Source organism: Nipponia nippon, unplaced genomic scaffold (genome assembly GCF_047370975.1).
Source record: "Nipponia nippon isolate SJK-2023a ecotype South Korea unplaced genomic scaffold, ASM4737097v1 scaffold_8, whole genome shotgun sequence".
NCBI lineage: Eukaryota > Metazoa > Chordata > Aves > Pelecaniformes > Threskiornithidae > Nipponia > Nipponia nippon.
Genome location: NW_028262402.1, coordinates 51,429,375 through 51,452,626, shown reverse-complemented (window position 1 = coordinate 51,452,626; position 23,252 = coordinate 51,429,375). Strand labels below are relative to the sequence as shown.

The following is a 23,252-nucleotide window of genomic DNA, read 5'->3' as shown; positions in this document are numbered from 1 at the left end:
TGATGCAGGGAGACTTAAGCTGTCTAAAGCTTCTTCTGGAGCCGTTCTTGAAGGCATCGTGGCCATGGTCACAAAAGGAATACCTGGGAATAACTAAGAGTTGCCTAATTAAATTAACTCCAGCAATGGCTAGCTCTTCTGTAGTACTTGCAGAGTGGCAGTTTACAAGTGCTCACCCTTACTGCATCAACTGCAACGATACAAGCTTGTGCTGAGAATCTGAATATTTATGCTGAGCAGCCTAAAGGAGTGTGTTTGGCAGAATTACTTAATGTACTCAACTGTTTGATATTTCTGTTTTATTTAAATAAATAAATAAATTACAGGTAAAACCCCACTATATCAAAGTAATCTCATGAATATTATGAAGTCAGGCATTCTACAGTTAGGAAGTGCCAAAACTAAGTTATATGTGTAATCTGAATTCATTCTTCTTATGCATATGCATTAGAATTAAATGATTACATCCCTTTTTTCCTCCACAAGTTCCTTGCCTATTTAATGGAGGGCATAGAATTCAGAATGCAAAGTTGATGAACAAGCAATTCAATTTTGTTTTAGCTTCACTATTCAGTGTGAGTGCCTGTGATTTAATTGCTGCATGCTAATCTAAACTTGGTTTTGGACAAACTTACTATTTCTTCAAGGATTTTTCTGTTATGCTCATTGGAGCACTTCACAAATAACTAAGAATTTATTTCCACATCTTCCCTAGACAGGAGGCTATTTTGACACTTTATTTTTAGACATGGCAAACTAATTCACAGAGGTATTAAAATAAAACATTTTAAATCATTCAATATTAATAATTATTTGTCATTAAATGTTTTGATGTCAAATCTGAGGTGCCTGTAGTTCAGGATTACGTAGTACTGTTTGGTCATATGTAGACTGAGTAGTGACATACATATATTGCATCACAATGAAGATCCTTGTCCCCAGTTGTCCACTTCAGGTACCTCACAGGAGCAGTTTTCACACACATTTTCCTTACGGATGTCAAGATGTCAAACATTTTGAAAGTCAGAATTATGTCGCTTCATAACTTCTGAGCATCTACCTTTGCTGGCTGGTGTAGTTCCTTTAATGCAGGTTTCTAACAAGGGATCTCCTTTACAGTCTGATCTGTCACACACCCATTATGTAGAAACTGGACAGCCTTTTGCTACAGACTGGTAGCAGAAAACTTCTACATGTTTATTTTGTTAGCATAAGCTTTCTGGAACCAGTTGTCTTTGTAGTTGTAATAGAGAAGAGAGAAGGTAAATCAGACGAGAAAAAGCAGCTTTCAACTCTGGCAGCACTGCAAACACGTCTTCTAGTTTTATCTGCAGTTCCTCTGCATTCCCTGATTCTTTAAAGCTGTCTCGGTAATGTTGTCTCCTGACTTTTGCTGCTGTTGCTCTTGTCACTGTAATGTAAATATTCCCTGTAGCTGCTAGAATGTCTCAGTTTGATTTTCAAATCTGAGTCTGGTTTAATCAAGTCTGATTGAGAAAGAAGAGGCATTCTATGACTAGAAAGTGTATTTAATGGAAATTAGATGTTTGAGAACTTTCTTTAATATTAATTGTTGAAGACTTCTAATGTCCCTGGAAAAGATTGTTAAATTCTGAACTTCAGAGAAAGAAAGAGCTTGCTCTAATACCAAGCACCGCAAATGCTGTACATTAGCAATGGAGTTTTGCTGCTGACAGTGGGGCAGTAAAAATATCTCTCAATAAAGCATGTAATCTTGGAAAACAAGACAAAATAGAACAACCCCTCCCCCTCCCCCCCCCAAAAGATGGAAAATTTTAGAATACTGTAAGGGGTGTATTAGTAGTATATGCTAGTACCCGATTTTTAAAAACAAGCAAACAAAAAGGACTTGGCACTACAGGACTTTTTCCTGTTTTTAAGGTATGGCATTATACATGCTGGTGGCATAGGAAAGTACCTCAGTGACTGGATCCTTGAGGGGGAACCTCCATTTGACCTGATAGAATTAGATCCCAACCGGTATGGAAAGTGGACCACCACAGAATACACAGCAGCCAAAGCAAGAGAATCTTACGGTTTTAATAACATTGGTAAGAAGGTATTTTTTTAAATACATTTATATCCTGAAAACGGATTCCAACAAACCCTGCCCCTAGATTTCTCTGTCTATATATATGCATTAATATACATTCTATCTTGGTGATGTACAGTATTTTAGTGTGCCATGGTTTAGGGTTTGGTATTTTTTTTCCCTCTAGTTGGTTACCCTAAAGAAGAAAGATTTGCTGGGAGACCAACAGAGAGAACCAGTGGGCTGTACGATTTGCTGAAATCAAAATGTTCAATGGGCTTTCATGCAGGATGGGAGCAACCTCATTGGTTCTACAAACCCGGAGATGAGACTGGATACAAGTAAATAAAAGATTACCTTCCCCCTGCCCCTGATAAATTGTCATGACAACAAGGGCCAGCTGAGTTAAATTTAATAAGAAGCATACATTTATCATTCATTTCAGCTAAAGGTATCTATTAGGTAGATCTTCCATTATTGTTTTTTTCTGTAGTTTAGAATCCATTTCATTCCAATAATGCAGACATTTCAAAATATGCATCAAGGTATCCTGTAACTCTTCTAGGTATGGGATATCAGGGAGCAGCCTAGCTCAAGGAAAAGATTAGAGAACAATTTGTTCATTATAAATTTGTATTTTTCTCCCTTTCTTATTTTTTGATCAGCAGGACAGTATGTTTTCATGAAAAGGCTGATTCCTCCCTGTATAATTCTCAGCAAGGGAGAAGCCCAGTCCTCCTTTCTTTTTTTTTTTTCCTGTGCTTGCCTACCTAGTTACCTGCTTGCATCAAGGAGCATCCAGCAAATGTTTTCCACAGGGATACTAGAGTCCCAATCTAAATGAGGCTCATAAAGGAATAAAGAGACACACTCTTCTGTTCAGAAATAAAGCCTTTGACACCTTAAACTCAAATAAATGATTCAGCAACAAAGTATGCTGTAAATTTGCACAACAGACTACTACTTCTTTTAACATTTGAACAGTTCACAGTTTATTGTACAAAATGGTTGATAAAATATCAACCCATATCTTTCTTTGTTGTTAAATGATTTCAATAATTAAGCTATGTTAGACCAAGGAAAATACTGGCTAAGCTACCTACAATTAGGAAAGACTGTCTCTTTTGAATGATTATTAAACTGAAGAAACTGAAGACTACGTTTTGCTGAAAAGAGCACAAAATTTCCAAATTGTGTTTTATGTGTGTAAATACTCTGTTTCAGACCCAGTTTTCGGCGCACAAATTGGTTTGACCCTGTGGGTCGTGAGTATAAACAGGTTATGGAAAAAGTCGGTGTGATTGACCTGTCACCATTTGGCAAGTTTAAAGTAAAAGGCACAGATTCTGTTAAGCTGCTGGATCATCTATTTGCAAATGTTGTTCCAAAGGTAAATGGGACAGTGATAACTGTTTTAATGTAGGATTTAGACAAACAAGATCTGTTTCAGAAATGGAAAATGAAGCATAATATTATTGCCATATACTTCAGATACCAAATACTCAGATCCTTTGGAGAAATTGCTCTGTCAGGAGATCTATATCACTCAGTGAAGAGCACAGACAGTGGAGTTTATACTAGACTAGCCCCACATAGAAGTACCTTTTAGCACAAATCATTGAATCATAGAATGGTTGAGGTTGGAAGGGACCTCTGGAGGTCACCTTGTCCAACCCTCTGTTCAAGCAGGTCACTGGAGCTCATTGCCCAGGACTATGTCCAGGTGGCTTTTAAATATCTCCAACGATGGAGACTCCACCAGCTCTCTGGGCAACCTGTTCCTGTGTTCAGTCACCTTTACAGTAAAAAAGTGTCTCCCTGAAACAGAGAACCTTCTGGGTTTCAAATCGTTGTCCAAAGAAGTCCAAGTGAATCTCACCTGGAATTCTTTTACAGTAGTACTAGAATAGCTTGGCAGCTGCCTGCCTAAAACTGCACTGTACTGTGGCAGCTTCAGGCAGCAGAGGAGAGCAGCAGAAGGTGCTCTTGCCTGACCATAGCTGGATGTTCTATTCTTTCTGGATGCCCAAGGGAACAGTTTTGTTGTTTGTTTTTTTTTTAAATGTGACCCATACTTATTTTCCACCCCCCTCATACTGACTCTGTTTTACAGCTGGCTGCCTGAAGCAGGCAGGGTTGCAAATATTCAGGATATTCAGCTTTCAGCTCACACCTGTCCTTTCTCCACAAGTGTGTCTGCTCACAGATACTCAGAATATGATCCTGTTATCAAAAATGTCACAGTGACAAACTGCCCCAGGCTTTTTGTTCTTGGTCCTCAGTTTATGGTAGTGCTCCATGAGTCCTTTTATCTTCCTGCTTTGTCAGCCACTCTCGTCTAGTGTTTTTAACTTCAGAGATACACCTCCAGCAAGCAGAGTGTTCCTTTCCAAAGTGCTACAGCCACGGGGTTTGCTCATTTCAGCCCAGAATTTCACTATGTTTTTGCTGTGGGTAATGGTTTTAGCTGCTTCAGACACCAGACAGAGGAGGCATAGGGAAACAGTAGGTACACTGAGACTATAGTTACGAAGGTAGAGAACTTCTCAGAGGTCAGAGACAACTGAATGGGAAGGCTGTACACAAGAGTGGTGTCCTATAGGTTTAGGAGAAAGAAGAACCTGAATTGCCATGTAGTCATATTTTTTACTGTATTAATTTTGTGATAGCAATAGAGATTAAAAGTTTGTCTTCTTTCTGGCTTGGGGTTGAGGTGGGGTGACTTGTCATCAGTGGGCATGGATAACGCTGAATATATTTATGTGGTGGGGGGAAAGCAAGATTAAATAGGAAATTATGAGAACACAGCAAGTGCTTTCTATGGAGTTTAATCAGTGTTGCTAAGGGGAAAAAGAAAGATAGACGGTAAAATAGAACAAACAGTTTATAAGTCCACTTAAAAATCCAGCATTCACAACAGCTGATTATTTAAGCTATCTGATTTTTGGTACTATTCATGCTTGTCGCCATCATAAAATAATTCAGTGAAGTTGCTGGAGATATACTTGTATCACAACCAAGTTGAGTGTTACTAACATCAGATCCCAAAAATTCAATTATGTGCCTGTAATATGCCAGTAACTATATTAATGTAATATATCTTTGCAAAAGAATGTTAATATCTGCAATATTTTTCCTTCTTCCATTCATTGTCTGGAATCTGGGCACTGACTGGGTGATTGACAAGGTTCTTATGAAAGCAGAATGAAATAAGAGAAATTAAATTCTGCCTCTGGAACCAGACCAGCACAACAGCTATGGCACAGTCATACTTCTGTCTGTATGGATGATATCTGTATGAACATGTATACATTTTATGGTCACAGCTAAGTAACTGTTATTTGAAATTTTGCCTCTAGAGATGACATTTCTACACAGAACCCGATTCAAATGTACAGAGATGTAGATTCAGACTCAGCAACTACATAAAATATAAAAGCATACATAAATCAGGGCCACAAAAGCATAAGCCAGCTCAGTATTTCTTTCTTTAAAGTAAGGGGCAAAGTAATGTTATCCTTTTGGGTTCTGAAAGTCTTATCCACATGATTGAAAAAGAATATTTATGTCAATAACATGTAGAATGTTTTATTCTGATTATCAGAGAAAAAAATAAAATTGATTGAATTTGCATTGAAAATGCATTCTTAAATGTAGTTCAAGAACACCTTGTGTAATACACAATTAACAAATATTTATAAAGGTCTTGATTTATCTTATTTCAAAAATTTCAATTTTTTTCAATGAAGAAAAATGTGAAATTTCCACTGTAAAGCTTAAGCTTGGCCAATTGTGTCTCTGTCTGCTCCTATTATGGCATAGAAGAACAAACATAAAAACATTGTTCTTTCAAGTAAAGACATATTTCCATATATTTTATAATGTTTAAGAATTCAAAGGCTTTATTTTGCATTCTTAATAATTGCAAATTTTACTCTGTAGGTGGGTTCCACAAATATAAGTCATATGTTAACACCGAGAGGAAAAGTTTATGCTGAGCTAACAGTCTCTCAACTGTATCCTGGAGAATTTATGCTTGTAACTGGCTCGGGGTCAGAACTCCATGATCTGAGGTTAGTTTATTTTTGATACAGGAACTACACAGTGCTATATAGTCACATAAACACAGAAACCTTTTTACTAAGTGCCAAATTCGTAATTATTACTCAACAAACCTTTTGTTAGGTTCAAGGGAATTCTACTTATTTATTGATTTTGGTTTCTTAGAAACTTGGTTGAGTTGAATCCTGAAGTATAAGCAGTTGTGTATTGGATTACTGCTGGTGTAAAAAGATGGAGAATTTACTGAGTTATGTAACACACTTTAATGGAGGTAGTTCTTGTTTTGTAGTTGAACCTGTTTGTGTTTGGCATTGTATGATGGAACACAGCGCGGTTGTTCCTTTCTAGCATTTTCTCTTACGCAAAAAAGAAAATTAGCTTTAAACATGGATGACCCCACAGGCACTGACCTGGCAAATACAGATGGGTAGTACAGTCTTGCTGATACTGTGATAATGTCTTCTGCTTTGGGCTCTGGGGTCACAAAGCAAAACAACAAAAAGAAAGGAGGTAGAAGCAGTTGCAGGATGACTTCATTAAAATGCTTTTCATAGATGAGCATTGTAAGTGACATTTCTAGTGCTGTAAGTGCCTGTACATAAAAAAGAATTTTTCTTACTGGAGATTGCTGACAAATAAGTTTTTCAAAATGAATCAACACATAAATGACTGAAATTTCCTACCCCAACACATGATGAATAATGTACTGTTTCATAACAGTCCCATGGGAGTCAGTAGGACCACTGGCACATTCAGGAACCAAATGGCAGAACCAGACCTAATGCATTTACTTCTACAGAATTTCACCAGTCTTGCTTGGTAGTCCCTTGTGCCTGCAATCTCTTAGCACTGCCTAATGAAGTAGTACTTTATAAGATTTTTAAATATACTCCTTTCATTTATTTTGTGAGCTTACTGAAAGACAATACTCAGCCAATGTTTTTGATTAAATCAAAACTCAAAACTGAACTTCCTGCCAATACTTTAACTACTGTATTGAGGAAGGAACCAGCCTGGTTGTACATTTCTGTTGGCAGAGGAATTTATTTTGAGATTTCTTGTGTTCATGGTGTTTAGTGCTTACTCTTTTTGTATGTTGACTTTTTATCAACACATTCTGGATCCAAAGGCAAATCTGTGTTCAGTTCTATGAGACCACTTCTTTCTCTTATCTTGAAAATACCGTTCCACCATTTTAATTTTTTTTTCCTGGCTGTATCCCAGATGCCTGTGTTCCTATACCAGTATGTCACCAGAAAACACTGTTTAACATCAATGATGGATTTGACTATCTAGTGTATCACATACTTCCATTGGTTTTGAGAAGGTGTGGGACTGGGAGCTGCTGGGAAGGTGAACACTAAGGAAAAAATTATTCCTTTTTAATCTTTATCTAAATCACTTATTTTTCATAAAAAAATTAGCATCACTATTGTGTTTTACATGCAGATGGATAGAAGAGGAAGTAACGAGAGGTGGATATAAAGTTGAAATAGAAAACATGACAGATGAGATGGGAGTACTCGGTGTAGCAGGTCCATATGCCCGACAGATCCTCCAGAAGTTGACAAGTGAGGATCTGAGTGATGGTTCATTTAAGTTCCTCCAGTCTAGACATTTGAAACTTTCTGATATTGCTGTAACTGCCATTAGGATATCATACACAGGTAAGCAATAGAGAAAACAGACTCTTAAGGAAAGAGGCAATAAATAAAATAATAAGTGTAACTAAAATTATGTTGAAAATTAAATCTCATCATAAGCATAAAATCATCATAAGCAATAGGTTCATCACATTTTATGTATAAATGTGTGAGGAAATGCAATGCCTTGATTTTCAAATGTGATCGAGTTAGGGTCTGTGCTGATTTTTCCAAGACCTTTTTCTCTAGAATACCCTATAGTGTAAATATTTATTTTACAGAACAGAAGGCCAGTTCTGATAACCTCTGTGGTATTTGCTGCAAAACCAACATCAAGAATTGTTTTTGGATTACCGTATATTAGTGTTTGTCAAGCGCCTTGAAAAAGTAGCACTGTAATGCTTTTTTATTTCTCAGTTACTTTTTTTTTTTTTTTTTTTCATTTTTTTGTCTATCTATCTTTACTGCAATGGACTGAATTCAGACCATTGTGAAGCAGCTGAAGTCCTTCCCTTTCTGTTGTACTAAATATGATACTCATTTTATGCTTACTTACACTCAGTTACATTTGTTGTTCACTTGCCAAGTCATCATCTGTTTATAATGCCCTTAAGCTTCTCCTCTCATTGTGACTTCACTACATGACCTTTTCTTATCCATTATTCTGATCCCCCCTCCTCCCAGATTTCAGTTAACTGTTTAAATTAGAATAATAGTACCACTGCTTAAGAGCTAGGGCGTAAATCATCTGGTGGTTCTTTCAGGGAATTAGACTTGATATATGAGAGCAGAATTGACCCTAGAATGTGAATTAACACTTGCAGCATTGATCCCCACTTTTTACCAAGAATAGGGCTGTATTTATTAGGATTGTTTCATTGTTGAGCTGATGAAACCGTTGATCTTGTTTGTATAACAGGTGAATTGGGCTGGGAGCTCTATCATAGAAAAGAAGATTCTGTAGCTCTTTACAGTGCAATCATGGAAGCTGGCCAAAAAGAGGGAATTGACAACTTTGGAACGTATGCTCTGAATGCTTTAAGGCTGGAAAAGGGTTTCCGAGCCTGGGGGGCAGAGGTCAGGAAATATAATTTCTTTATTATTCTTTCTGTTTATTTTCTGTATTTCATTATGACCATACAGCTTTTAGTCAGAGCTAGCTCAGATAGTATTTGTTCCAGTTTCTCAATTTAGCATGAAAAGAAAATTTACCTTGAGCCGGAAAAGCTGTTATAATTCTGAACAGTGTCTTCTCTAAATAAAAATAACTAGTATAGTCCATTGCACTGCTGGCAAAGAAACACTTATTTTGATTCACTGATGTTTTTCCTTCCTGTGTATAACAAAATTATGAGGGTTTTGCTGAGCTCTAGTGTTTTGAAATCAAAGGTTTGGCTGATAGATTCTGAGAATGTTTTTTTTCTGTAGTAACTATGTCATGAGAGGCCAATTATTCTTGCTTCATAATGTATTTGGAACTTTTTCATTTCCCATTAGCTTGTTTCTGCTCACTCACAATATAGAACTACTCAGGAGGCCCAGAGAATTTGGGGAAAATCAAATTTTTCTGCTTTCCTGAAATTTTTCCTAATTCCTTTGGAAAGGAAAGAATTCAGGAAGGTGAAATGGTGGGCATTTAGGGATCCTTTTCATTTGCCCAGTAATAATTATTTTTATTCTTGCTTCAAATTCTGCCTAACAAATCATTCCCCCTACACCTAACAGGAAGGTGGTAAATAAAATTGGCTTTGTGTTTTATTTTCCTCTCCAGCTAAGGCATTCTGCTGTGTTGCAATTAATGTGCATAGCTCAGTTATTCAGTCTTCTGCAGGTTCCATTCTGTTTTGATGAAAAGCCTTGTTTCTTACTGAAATGTGTGTTTACTTTGCATATTGAAACTTAGATGAATGTTTTACATATCTATACTTTATATTAGGCGTAATAGTAGATATTCTGTTGAAATCTCATGTAGGAATCATGCAGTGTATTCAGATGGAAGTTGCACATGTGCAACGTGGAAGAAATTGACCCAGGAGTAAATAGAAGGCTACATGGAATAACTAAAGAAAATCCCCCACCCCCCAACCCAAAAGCTATGGTAGTCCATCATGTACGGATGGCAATTTTTTTTTTTAACAGATGAACTGCGACACTAATCCCTTGGAAGCTGGACTGGACTACTTTGTAAAGCTAAACAAGGTATGTCTTATTATTTTCAAAGTGTTCTATTATGCCTGAAGTTACTCCTTTAAGTGTTTGAAAAGAAAAATGTAATTATTTGTAAAATAAAATAGGTTTAGAAAATGAACTAAGCAACTTCTTTTCACTGTATATAAGCATAATTATTACGTACCAATTTGTTTTAAAAAGTTTCATATTTTTTCCGTGTTTCTTGCTAACAAAATTATACATTAGGTCAGGAAGTTGCCAATACTCAATATTGTCTACATGAAAAATAACTCTTTGTGATATATTTTCGTAGAGAAATTTGAGTCATGTGCTTTTGTAAACATATAGTATCTATATACAGGCTGAACAAGCCTGTTCATATTGTAAAAACATTTTACCTGCTTATTCCTGTTAAAGAGTTGTCTGTAGGATCATTTTCTCGGGCTACCACTCTGGTACAGCAATTACTGAAAAAAAAACGTAGATTTTTCAGAAGAACTGCTGACTGACAACTTGGATATGAGTCAAATATGAGTTAAATTAGTATCTTGGTTAAAAAAATAGTAACAATTAGTTGTTCATAGAATTTCTGAAGAGGTCCTCTGCTCATAACTTGTTCCTGCCTGATTTCAAGTTTAGAGAATGGAAGTAGTTGAATTTACATATGCAGTAAAAATTAAAAGATATTATTCTATCTCCTCTTATCAGCATCCCCATTTTCTTATATTCATATTTTAGCAAATCAAACTCTGTTATAGTCTAATAGATACAGAAATTGCTTGTAATTCTCTTTTCTGGTCCAAATGAAACCCAAACCAAGTGTCCTAACTCTGTCAAATAGAGGACCTTTCCATGAAACCCAGTGAAATGGTTTCCTGTGCAGCTCTCATGTCATCTGTTGCTACCAGTTAACTCATCAACTCAAACAGCAGTTGCCTGCACGGTGGCCGTGAGGTTTCTAATGTAAAAAATCAGGTCCTATACATTTCAAGTTAGGTGCCCTAAATGAAAGGATATTTCTGACTTCATCTTCTGCCTGGTTTTTCATCTGCAAAATAGAGAAAGTGCCCAACGTTTTTACATAAGGGAGATCAAGCAGAAAAAGTAACGTTTGTGAGACATTTAATCTTTACAATGATGCGATACAGGGACAAATTCTCTTCTTATTCATATTCCTTTTATACCTGAAAGGGTAATAAATTAGATAATAAATTAGATAATAAATGACCCTTGATATTTTTGCTATGTTATGTGAAGGCACTGTGGAACTGATAAAAGGAATCCCAAACTTTAAGTTACAGCTCCAAATAAACACCAAATCTTAAACTTTGGGTAGGCAAGAATTATGGAGGCATGTTAAACCTAAAAAGGTGCTTTCATCTTTATGAGACAATTTCACCAACAGTAACAGAGATGAACCCAGGAAGATGCTTTTCCTCTCCAACTGTTGAACCTGTCTATAGATGTTAAAAGTTCTTCAACCTGTGCAGGATTGATAAAATATTCATTTTTGTCCTAATCTAACACCAGTGTATGCTCTAGCATGAAATGCAAGTTCTAAGCGTGTTCTTGCCCAACTATGGAGCTCACCCACTGGAAGGCAGGGTGTTCCCCAGGGATGTAAACAGCAGTTCCTACATGTAGTGGAGTTACAGCTGTCTCCATTGGGACTGTAATTTTGCCCTAATCACACAAAATGATACATGCAAGGGAAATACAGAATCTTATGGAACAGGATTATGTTGTATTTACTCATTAAGGACTTTCCCGTCTTGAGGAAAGCATTAGCAGGATTATGGGAGAATGCAATGAAAAATGGTACTGTTACTGGTTTTTCTTTCCACTTCATTTGAGACATCTGTTTGTTTTCTTTTTTTTTTTTTTTTTTTTTTTTTTTTAGTATAAGCAGGAAAGCAGCCATAAGCAGGGAAAGCTGTTGCTTGCCAAGATGCCCACGCAGAACATGCAAAGGCACTAAACCAGAAGCAACAGATACTTAAGTCTGTTTGACATCTTGGTATGTAGGGTTACTGACAGAGATTGTTCCTTTAAGCATGCGCCCCCAACTGGGGAAAGTGCTGATTTCTGTGTAAATTAAAACCAAAATGCACTGTTCAGTTGATTACTACAGTGCTTCTTACCATGCAATGAGCAGCTGAAGTAGCTCACAAAATGGGCGAAAAGACTTCAGCATAAGTGAATTTCAAGTAGTATGTAATGGAAAATATAAACAGTTTCTAAACAGATTAAACTGAATGAACAACTAAATGCCAGTGAAGGTAATACAGTCAAAAAGTATTTTAATTTCCGTGAGAGGGCATTCAAATATCTGAGGAATAAATATCAAGAGATGTAAATTCCAAATAAAATCCTGATATTTCTCTGTGTTTACAAAGTTCAGTGTATGAATCATCTTCAGGTACATTTTGAATCACAGAACCATAGAATTGTTTAGTTTTTTTTTTTAAAGAACTTTAAGATCATCCAGTCCAACCGTTAACCTAGCACTGCCAAGTCCACCACTAAACCATGTCCCTAAGCACCACATCTACCCATCTTTTAAATACCTCCAGGGATGGGGACTCAACCACTTCCCTGGGCAGCCTGTTCCAATGCCTGACTAGCCTTTCGGTGAAGAAATTTTTCCTAATATCCAACCTAAACCTCCCCTGGCGCAGCTTGAGGCCATTTCCTCTCATCCTATCACTTGTTAGTTGGAGAAGAGACCGACCCCCACCTCGCTACAACCTCCTTTCAGCTAGTTGTAGAGAGCAATAAGGTCTCCCCTCAGCCTCCTCTTCTCCAAACTAAACAACCCCAGATCCCTCAGCCGCTCCTCATAGGACTTGTGCTCCAGACCCTTCACCAGCTTTGTTGCTCCTCTTTGGACACGCTCCAGCACCTCAATGTCCTTCTTGGAGTGAGGGGCCCAAAACTGAACACAGTACTCGAGGTGCAGGCTCACCTGTGCCGAGTACAGGGGCACTATCACCTCCCTGGTCCTGCTGGCCACTCTATTCCTGATGCAAGCCAGGATGCCATTGGCCTTCTTGGCCACCTGGGCACACTGCTGGCTCATGTTCAGGCAGCTGTCAACCAACACCCCCAGCTCCTTTTCCACCAGGCAGCTCTCCAGCCACTCCTCCCCCAGCCTGTAGCGTTGCCTGGGGTTGTTGTGACCCAAGTGCAGGACCCGGCACTGAGCCTTGTTGAATCTCACACAGTTGGCCTCAGCCCATCGATCCAGCCTGTCCAGGTCCCTCTGTAGGGCCTTCCTACCCTCCAGCAGATCAACACTCCCGCCCAACTTGGTGTCATCTGCAAACTTACTGAGGGTGCACTCAATCTCCTCGTCCAGATCGTTGATAAAGAGATTAAACAGAACTGGCCCCAGTACTGAGCCCTGGGGAACACCACTTGTGACCAGCTGCCAACTGGATTTAATTCCATTCACTACAACTCTTTGGGCCCAGCCATCCAGCCAGTTTTTTACCCAGCAAACAGTATGTCTGTCCAAGCCATGAGCAGCCATGGACTAGTAATGTTTTTGTGATGAGTAACAGGAGAAACTCTTAAAAGCTTAAGTTGGCAATTTATTTTCCCCCCCAGTCTATTAAATTATAGCATGACAGTAAGTAAACCTGTTTCCTCAGGATTTCTGTGGCAACTTTCATTTTATCAGTAAGGCTGAAGAGATGGTATTATTCTAGGTGGTTCCTCTAGACTCTGCTTGATACTGCTTTTTTCTCTTATGCTGGTGTTAGTTGCTTCCTTGCACAGACAAGCGGGATGGGCTGTGATTAAACCAAAGTGGAGGGACAGTAACAGAATTAATTTTAATTGAAAGTATACATTGTCTTCATAACTTCACAACAAAATTTGTCTGATTTAGGCGTGGGGTTTTTTTTACTACCTGTTGTCTTTCTTTTGTTTGTTCAATTGGCCTTACATTTAGTAAGTTAGATAAGTTCTTAGATAGCCTCATTCACTAATACTTTCATCTCATGAATAAGCACTCTGCTACTATTTAAGAGAGTCCTAATGGTCTTTGTGGCAGGAAATTCACAGAATATCTTTAAAGAAGAAAAAGTTGCTATTCTTTTTTCTCCACATCCCAGAATATTCTTTCAGTTCTGCTGCACACTTGAACTTTCTCGGGTTCAAGTGGTCAAAGATATAATATATCACCTCTGAATGCTTTCTGTTTTTCAAAACCCTGATATAAATTTCATCTCTTTTTCAAATATTATAATAGAAAAAGATAAGCAATCACCAGATATTAATTTACTCCAGACCTTTGTTCTATGGCAGAACCAACTACATATGTGTTTACCTTGCCCTATGTATAAAAATTTCATGTGAAATTACAAAGACCTCTCAGTCCTGAAGATCCCACGGTTTCCCTGGGCAGTCTGTTCTCATGATTCTCTATCCTTATGTTAGAAAATGTTTCTTGCTACACTTTAAACTTATCACTGATTATTATGTTCACTATTTACATACAGAAAAAAAATACTTCCTTATTTCAGAAGCTGCTTGCATCTTCAAAACCTGCTAGCATGTGCCTTTTCGGTGTTCTGAAGTGGTTGATTATTTTTAGCTAATTCAATGTTTTTAAAATGGCCTATTTTTCTCCTGAGCATAATGGACCATAAGTACTGATAAAACTTGATGTTAGAGTGAAACACCTCCATGTCAGTTTGGGTACCTCCCAGAAATGAATTCTTTCAGAAGGTTTTTCTTTTCTTTTCCATGCAAACCCGATAGTGCCAACAGTCATCAAGAGCATACGGCTACAGAATTCCATAGTTAACTGTTCATAGGTTTGTGACTTGTTTTGCTATATCCTAGACTGCCATCTCCTGGGCACTCCCTCTGCAGCAACAGCTCACTGCGATTTGGGAAGAGAATGCAGTAGATGATCGAAACCCTTTGGGACTCTGCTCTGTTGAGCTCTTCCAGGCTGGGATCTGAGTGCTTAGCTAAGATTTAGTGGTTTTTTTCCAGATTATACAATACCCAGAATCTCTCTTCCTTCACTTTTTCTTAGGCCTACTCTACCAGCACTTTTTTTTTACCTTCTCCATTTTCTGCTCCTTCCCCTGCCTGCTTCTTACTATTTATGTCTTATCTCCATCAACCCTGCTGAGTGGCTGCCTGCGTTTTGATGTCAAAAAATGCCTTTTAGACTGCAAGCCCTGCCTCATCATCTGACTTTGGCATTGGATTCCTGAGGCGTCTTTTACTATTGGACCTATTAGACACATGAGTATTTAATTGATTCATTATTCATTATGAACAGAATTTGTGTCATGCCCACAATTTCATGCAGATGGGTGTATGACTGTAAATCAAAGATACAGTCCTTGTGTATTGACCTAACATCCAGCATATCTACATGTAAGTTATCTCATGGGAAACTAAGATGAGCCGTTGTAAGACTGTGCCTCCATCCTTTTATGCCTTTGGTAGCAGTTTAATCTTACAGGTTCATGCCCTCCTCCTTCCAGTCATTTCTTTCCCTCCTGTTCACTCTGCCAGAACTGCCCCTCAGTTGTGTCAGTCCAACTCATTGTGTTACCATGGTCTAAAGTGATATGTCCTGATTTATTGAAGCACAAAATGATAAATCTTTTTAGGGAAAAGGCTTTTTTTCATCATTTCACAGATGCAATTTGGAGAAAGAACACTGAAAAAGGTTGAAGTGGCATGTTTAATACCTTTATCAATGATGTGGATGAGGGGATCGAGTGCACCCTCAATAAGTCTGCAGATGACACCAAGTTGGGTGGGAGTGTCGATCTGCTGTAGGGTAGGAAGGCCCTACAGAGGGACCTGGACAGGCTGGATCACTGGGCCGAGGCCAACTGTATGAGATTCAACAAGGCTCAGTGCTGAGTCCTGCACTTGGGTCACAACAACCCCAGGCAACGCTACAGGCTGGGGGAGGAGTGGCTGGAGAGCTGCCTGGTGGAAAAGGAGCTGGGGGTGTTGGTTGACAGCTGCCTGAACATGAGCCAGCAGTGTGCCCAGGTGGCCAAGAAGGCCAATAGCATCCTGGCTTGCATCAGAAATAGAGGGGCCAGCAGGACTGGGGAAGCGGTCGTCCCCTTGTACTCAGCACTGGTGAGGCTGCACCTCAAATACTGTGTTCAGTTTTGGGCCCCTCACTCCAAGAAGGACATCAAGGTGCTGGAGCACGTCCAAAGAAGGGCAATGAAGCTGGTGAAGGGTCTGGAGCACAAGTCCTATGAGGAGCGGCTGAGGGATCTGGGGTTGTTTAGTTTGGAGAAGAGGAGGCTGAGGGGAGACCTTATTGCTCTCTACAACTAGCTGAAAGGAGGTTGTAGCAAGGTGGGGGTCGGTCTCTTCTGCTAAGTAACAAGCAATAGGACGAGATGAAATGGCCTCAAGCTGTGCCAGGGGAGGTTTAGATTGGATATTAGGAAAAATTTCTTCACCAAAAGGGTTGTCAGGGACTGGACCAGGCTGCCCAGGGAAGTGGTTGAGTCCCCATCCCTGGAGGTGTAGATGTGGTGCTTAGGGACATGGTTTAGTGGTGGACTTGGCAGTGCTAGGTTAAGGGCTGGACTTGATGATCTTAAAGGTCTTTTCCAACCTAAGTGATTCTATGATTCTAATTGCAGAGAGTATGCCCTCCAGAAGGGAGCACTAGCAGAATTATCGGTCCTGCCATGGGCCTCCAGGGCTCTGGCCACAAACACCACTGAGCACTAGGTGAAGGGTGTGGGGAAAGTGGCAGAAAGGAAAACGTACATGCTGACTCAGGGTCTCTGCAGCATTGCAGCATACGTAGTCATTTGTATCATCATCTGTGTAAAATGCTACTGTTCTGATCTGGTGACTCTACACTTTGATGACATGGTCTGTGGTGCTGATAAGCAGCAGTATGAAATCAAAACCTTTCACCCACAGGAGTCATGGTGAGTAGGGGTAACCAGGAAAGCAACCACTTGTAACCATTTGCTTATGTTTTCCACTTCTTAATTGTTTGGTGTTTTGTTTTTTGTTGTTCATTTGTTTGTTTTTTCTTAAGCAATCACTGACTTTAAAATGGGAGCTTTGCAGTACCATAGCAAATGATTCATTTTTATCTTCTCACTTCTAAAATCCAGTATAGCGCATATAGGGCAGGCATAGTAGGTGGAATGCCTGGCACTTGCTATCCAGGTCTGCTGGGAGCGCAGCTCCAACTTGATGCTGGACAGGGTAACCCACAAGAGTTTCTGTAACTCCCCCTTATTGCCATTGTCCGCCCTTCTTTCACTTTCTCCAACTTGCATCCCTCCTGTTCTGAGAGGAATGACTTCAGTAGTGATCGCTGACCCACTCCACAAACTGGTATAAGGTTGTGTTTTGTGCCATCTCTACTCCATGCAAGAAAGGGTGGAGGAGGGAGAAGAGCAAGCACAGACTTTACTGGAGAAGGGATAAGGAGCCTGGGGTAAGCAGAGGGATCTGAAAAAGGATGGAGTGACAGAAAGGTACCAGGTATTTGAGAGGGGGAAGGGTACATTTTTTTCCCCCTCTCTCTTTTACTCCCCATTTATTATGCCTATAACATGTTTATTTAGTGTACTTTTCCACCTAAATCCTGTCACTATCCAAACTAAAATTTAGGAGTTGAACCATATTCTATGGTTACTTCATTTGATGTCCAGAGGGTCCTAAACCAGAGGATTTATTCCATAAATTATACAGAGTATGAAACACATTAGAAAGAATCTGTTATGATTTTGTTATCTGTATAAAATGCACACCTAGGTCACTCCCAGTGTTTGTTGGGCCACGTAAAGGAATAAGCAGCCACTGAGCTAGGAATTTTGAGCCAAACTAATTCAATAATTCATCAGTTGTTTGTATCATATAAATTTTTTAGAGCTGGCTGTTTGCATACAAGAAAGACTTAGGCAGATTGAATGAAAGGTGCAGTGATGCAGGTGCCATACATACTGACTGGCCACATCTCCCTTAGAAAACTGTTTTGTATGGTGTAAACTGTAGCTTTGGTTTGCTGCAGAGAAAGAAACTTGTCAAATATTTGCTACCTGCAGAGGAAAATTATCTTCAGTTATCAGCCTGGTGGTGGTGGTGGTGGGGTATCATTTGGAGTGTTACCATGAAATTATTCAAGAACATCCAACTAAGAATAATTAATTTCAAAATATTGCATTGACGCTGTCTCCAGTGTGTTGTAACGCGATGGTTATAGCAGATTGCAGCAGCTGTTGGTACTGCCTTCCTCAGTTGGGTGGCTTTGTGTACATAATTTGGCTGTATGCCCGCAGTCATAAGTAGCATACCAAATAAATGACAGCATTTCATTATTAAGAGCTTTGCATATCTTTGCTGCCAGTTATTGTTGAATGGATATGACATTTTTCTTCCTAGATACCTAGACTTTATTCTGCTAAACTGCACAATCAAAAAAAAATTTTTTTGAAAGTTTTATAGATTATTTCTATTCCTTTGCTTCCCTGAAGCCACGAAAGATTTTTACAGAGGATTAGAATTAGTATCTGTATGCTATTGAAAGCCAAGCACACTTGAAACACAGTAAGTTAAGCTTTGCAGGGTACATCACTATGCCTAAAAAATCACCTCATTGGTTAATGTCTCCTGAACTCTTTTAAAAAAAAGTATTTTTATCTTGTGCTAGCAAACACATAGTAACTTACACAAGATAAAAGCCTGATGAGGACCAGGGCAAGGCAAATATGCATGTCCAATATGTTAATAGATGATATAATCAATGGGCTCCCTTTAGCTATATCGTATTTGAAAATCTTGACTGATTTATCTTTGTGATACGATTTTCCATTGTAATCTGTATGTTAGGTAACATAAGTAAAAAGCACAACCCATTTTTTTTTGTTTTATCTGGTGAACTGCACTCAAACAATATGAAGCTAAGCAGTAGATACTGTCTTCATCTTGTATCTAAGATGTGTTTTTATTTTATGTGATAAACATTACATCTGCCAAAGCTTAATGCTAATGCCAAGATAATGGAAAGTCTTCTGTATTTTAGGCTCAGCTTATTAGGACTCTCCTTACTCTAAGCAGTAAAAATTTAACATTGTTACTACATGTCAAGTGATTTTTTTTTTTTTAAAAACTAAGAGACGGTAAGAGCAGCTTTAAATTTTCTATTTGTTTGAGGCTGAAATTGTTTAGGGCTTTTCCTTAGTTTCTGTTCTTTTTCTTCTGTTTGTTTGGGGTTTTTTTAATATTCTTTTACTGAATTATACTGTTTTGAATGGGATTTTTTCTTGCATTATATTTAGTGTGACAAGCTAAAACCAATAGAAGGAATACCCAAACTGACTATTATTCTCCTAGAAACAGGAAGCAGTTGTTACCAAGAATAGCCAGAGTATGAATGAATCAGTTTCCAAAATGCTGTTTTGATTGGAGTGAACAACCTCATGCACACACACTCATAAATCAAAAATGAATAGTGGTGGAAATCTGCTTAGTGTACAATTGTACAATTGTCATGGATACCCACAAACTGTAAAATAAGAAGACTGACCTAGTCAGTTTCATATGGTTAGAATTTCTTAAGAAGTTGCTTTAAATGTTTAAATATATATATACACACACATAATTTTTGCAGTTGTATATCGTATATACACATATATTTTCATACATACATTTTTATCCATGTTCATATAGTGTTCATATATGCATGTGTGTGTTTATGTATGTCCATATACACATATACACACACACATTTTTGCAGAGAGAGTGTGTGTGTCTATATATTTTTATATATTTGTATATATTTTGCAGAGTTTGAACTGTAGGTCACCTCTTGGTTTTTTTTCCAGACAATGATTCTAAAAAGAATATTCTTAACCTTCAAGGAACATAAAATAACAGAACAAATGCATTATATGAAATCCCAAATCCATCTCCAGTTAGCGTAAGAACTATGTAGTGATTTATGCCAGGTGGCCAAAAGCCTGGCCCAGTTAAAATTAATTGGGTGAGAACTTAATTTTGTGTCTGGAATCAGTAGGCAAAGAATGATACAGAGATACATAGATTCTAAAGCCTGCTAGCTGCTTGCTCTAATGGTTTCCATATCTAAAAGATAATTAAGAAGTAGAAGTCAAAAATATTTTTGCTGTCAACCTCTAGGTTCCAGTAATCAGTATATTAACAGGAGTTAACCGTCATCTATACAGTTAATCTGGAACTCACCCATAAAAGCAGTAAACATCTGTTAGCGGGTCGTACTCAAGGCTCTGATTGATTGCTGCATTAACCTTTATTGAAACTATTTTTCCATTTCTAAATGAGGAATTCATAGAAGTATAAATTAACCAGAAATCTCAAATTTAAAAAAAAAACCACAACCCCAAACATGAAAATGGTAAGTGTTTTATAAGGCTTTCATCTCTCCCTACGTCTATGCACTTAGAAGTGTCTGAATACTCCAGAAAAAAAGAGCTGTGCTCTCAGTACAGCAGTAGGTACATCAGTGCTCTGTGATACTGCATTCCCAAAGTCACCCATTACAATTCTTTCCTCTAGAAAACTTGATGGTGACTCGGCCAAGGAAAAGGGCACAGCAGAAGAATGCTGTCGGAAGCTGGTTCTGATAGAGTCCTGTCTGTTGCCACTCTTATATTACTAAGAGACATAAAAATGGGAATTCACAGACATTGATACTGATGTTTTAGATGCCTTAGTGTATCAGTAACATCCACACTGGATTGGCAAATATGACACAGGACTGAAGGGAGACCTAACCTCTTCCAGAGCAGCAGCTGGAAGACAGAAGGCCCCAGGATATATGACATTGTAGCTGAATACTTGTGTTTAGTTACACAGTTACATTCCTTGAGACTAAATACCAGATGATACATTAGCATGTATAGGAAGGAGCTGATTCAGTGCTAAGTGTACCTGTAGAATATTTACTTCCTTGGTTTTTCTGTGTGTCATGCAAAGCATTTTAGTCTGTGTGTCATGCTGTGGTATACAGTCTTATTTGTCCATTAGTGGACAAGGGTAGAGCTACTGATGTCATCTATCTGGAATTCTGTAAGGCCTTTGACATGGTCCCCCACAACATCCTTCTCTCTAAATTGGACAGAAACTGGTTTGCTGGATGGACTATTTGGTGGATAAGGAATTGGCTGGATGGTCGCATCCAGAGGGTATGGTCAACAGCTCAATGTCCAGGTGGAGATCAGTGATGAGTGGTGTCCCTCAGGGGTCTGTACTGGGACCAGTATTGTTTAATATCATAGAATCATAGAATCATTAAGGTTGGAAAAGACCTCTGAGATCATCGAGTCCAACTGTTAACCTAGCACTGCCAAGTCCACCTCTAAACCATGTCCCTAGGCACCACATCCACATGTTTTTTGAATACTTCCAGGGACTGTGATTGCACCATTTCCCTGGGCAGTCTGTTCCAATGCCTAGCCACTCTCTCCATGAAGAAATTTTTCCTAATATCTAATCTAAACCTCCCTTGGGACAACTTGAGGCCATTTCATCTCGTCCTGTTGCTTGTTACTGGGAGAAGAGACCAACACCCCACCTCGCTACAACCTCCTTTCAGGTAGTTGTAGAGAGTGATACGGTCTCCCCTGACCCTCCTCTTCTCCAAACTAAACAACCCCACCTCAGCCGGTCCTCATAGGACTTGTGCTCCAGACCCTTCACCAGCTTCATTGCCCTTCTTTGGACGTGCTCCAGCACCTCAGTGTCCTTGTAGTGAGGGGCCCAAAACTGAACACAGTACTCGAGGTGCGACCTCACCTGTGCCGAGTACAGGGGCACTATCACCTCCCTGGTCCTGCTGGCCACACTATTCCTGATGCAAGCCAGGATGCCATTGGCCCTCTTGGCCACCTGGGCACACTGCTGGCTCATGTTCAGGCGGCTGTCAACCAACACCCCCAGCTCCTTTTCTGCCAGGCAGCTCTCCAGTCACTCTTCCCCCAGCCTGTAGCGTTGCCTGGGGTTGTTGTGACTCAAGTGCAGGACCTGGCACTGCGCCTTGTTGAATCTCATGCAGTTGGCCTCGGCCCAGCCTGTCCAGGTCCCTCTGTAGGGCCTTCCTACCCTCCAGCAGATCAACACTCCCACCCAACTTGGTGTCATCTGCAAACTTACTGAGGGTGCACTCAATCCCCTCATCCAGATCATCAATGAAGATGTTGAACAGGACTGGCCCCAGTACTGAGCCCTGGGGAACACCACTGGTGACCGGCCACCAACTGGATTTGACTCCATTCACCACCACTCTCTCGGCTCGGCCATTCAGACAGTTTTTTACCTAGTGAAGAGGACCCCCATCCAAGCCGTGAGCAGCCAGCTTCTCCAGGAGAATGCTGTGGGAGACACTGTCAAAGGCCTTACTAAAGTCCAGCTAGACAACATCCACAGCCTTTCCCTCATCCATGAGGTGGGTCACCTTGTCACAGAAGGAGATCAGGTTGGTCAAGTAGGACCTGGCTTTAATAAATGCATGCTGGCTAGGCCTGATCCCCTGATTGTCCTGTACGTGCTGCGTAATGGCACTCAAGATGATCTGCTCCATGACCTTCCCCAGCACCAAGGTCAGGCTGGCAGGCCTGTAGTTCCCCGGATCCTCCTTCCGACCCTTCTTGTAGATCAGTGTCACATTTGCTGACTTCCAGTCAGCTGGGCCCTCCGCAGTTGACCACGACTGCTGAGAGATGATGGAAAGTGGCTTGGCGAGCTCCTCCACCAGCTCCCTCAGTATCCTTGGGTGGATCCCGTCTGGCCCCATAGACTTGTGGGCATCCAGGTGGAGTAGCACATCGCTAACTTTTACCTCTTTGATTATTGGGGCTTTATTCTGCTTCCCATCTCTGTCTCCCAGCTCAGGGGGCTGAATACCCTGAGGATAACTCGTCTGACTATTAAAGACTGAGACAAAGAAGGCGTGAAGTACCTCAGCCTTTTCCTTGTCCTCTGTCACTATGTTTCCCTCTGCATCCAACAAAGGAGGGAGATTCTCCTTGGCCCTCCTTTTGTCGCTGATATATTTGTAAAAACATTTTTTGTTATCTTTAACTGCCATGGCCAGTTTAAGTTTTAGCTGGGCTTTTGCCTTTCTAATTTTCTCCCTGCATAACCTAACAATATCCTTGTAGTCTGCCCCTTCTTCCAAAGGTGGTAGGCTCTCCTTTTTTTCCTGAGTTCCAGCCAAAGCTCCCTGTTCAGCCAGGCCGGTCTTCTCCCCCACATGCTCGACTTATGGCACATGGGGACGGCCTGCTCCTGTGCCTTTGAGACTTCCATCTTGAATAACC

General features: G+C 39.7%; 1 protein-coding gene across 3 annotated transcripts in view; it reads left to right on the top strand.

Annotated features, from left to right (window-relative positions):
* Window positions 1-23,252, top strand: part of DMGDH (dimethylglycine dehydrogenase) — a 50,694-nt gene that overhangs the window by 20,744 nt on the left and 6,698 nt on the right. For 2 of the 3 annotated variants that reach the window (XM_087741519.1, XM_087741517.1), the window contains exons 8-14: window positions 1,903-2,072; window positions 2,241-2,394; window positions 3,278-3,443; window positions 5,996-6,126; window positions 7,565-7,782; window positions 8,678-8,835; window positions 9,898-9,957. In XM_087741519.1, the coding sequence (XP_087597645.1) occupies window positions 1,903-2,072; window positions 2,241-2,394; window positions 3,278-3,443; window positions 5,996-6,126; window positions 7,565-7,782; window positions 8,678-8,835; window positions 9,898-9,957 (1,057 nt within the window). The remainder of the gene's footprint in view (window positions 1-1,902; window positions 2,073-2,240; window positions 2,395-3,277; window positions 3,444-5,995; window positions 6,127-7,564; window positions 7,783-8,677; window positions 8,836-9,897; window positions 9,958-23,252) is intronic. The other variant, XM_087741518.1, reaches the window with a different exon arrangement.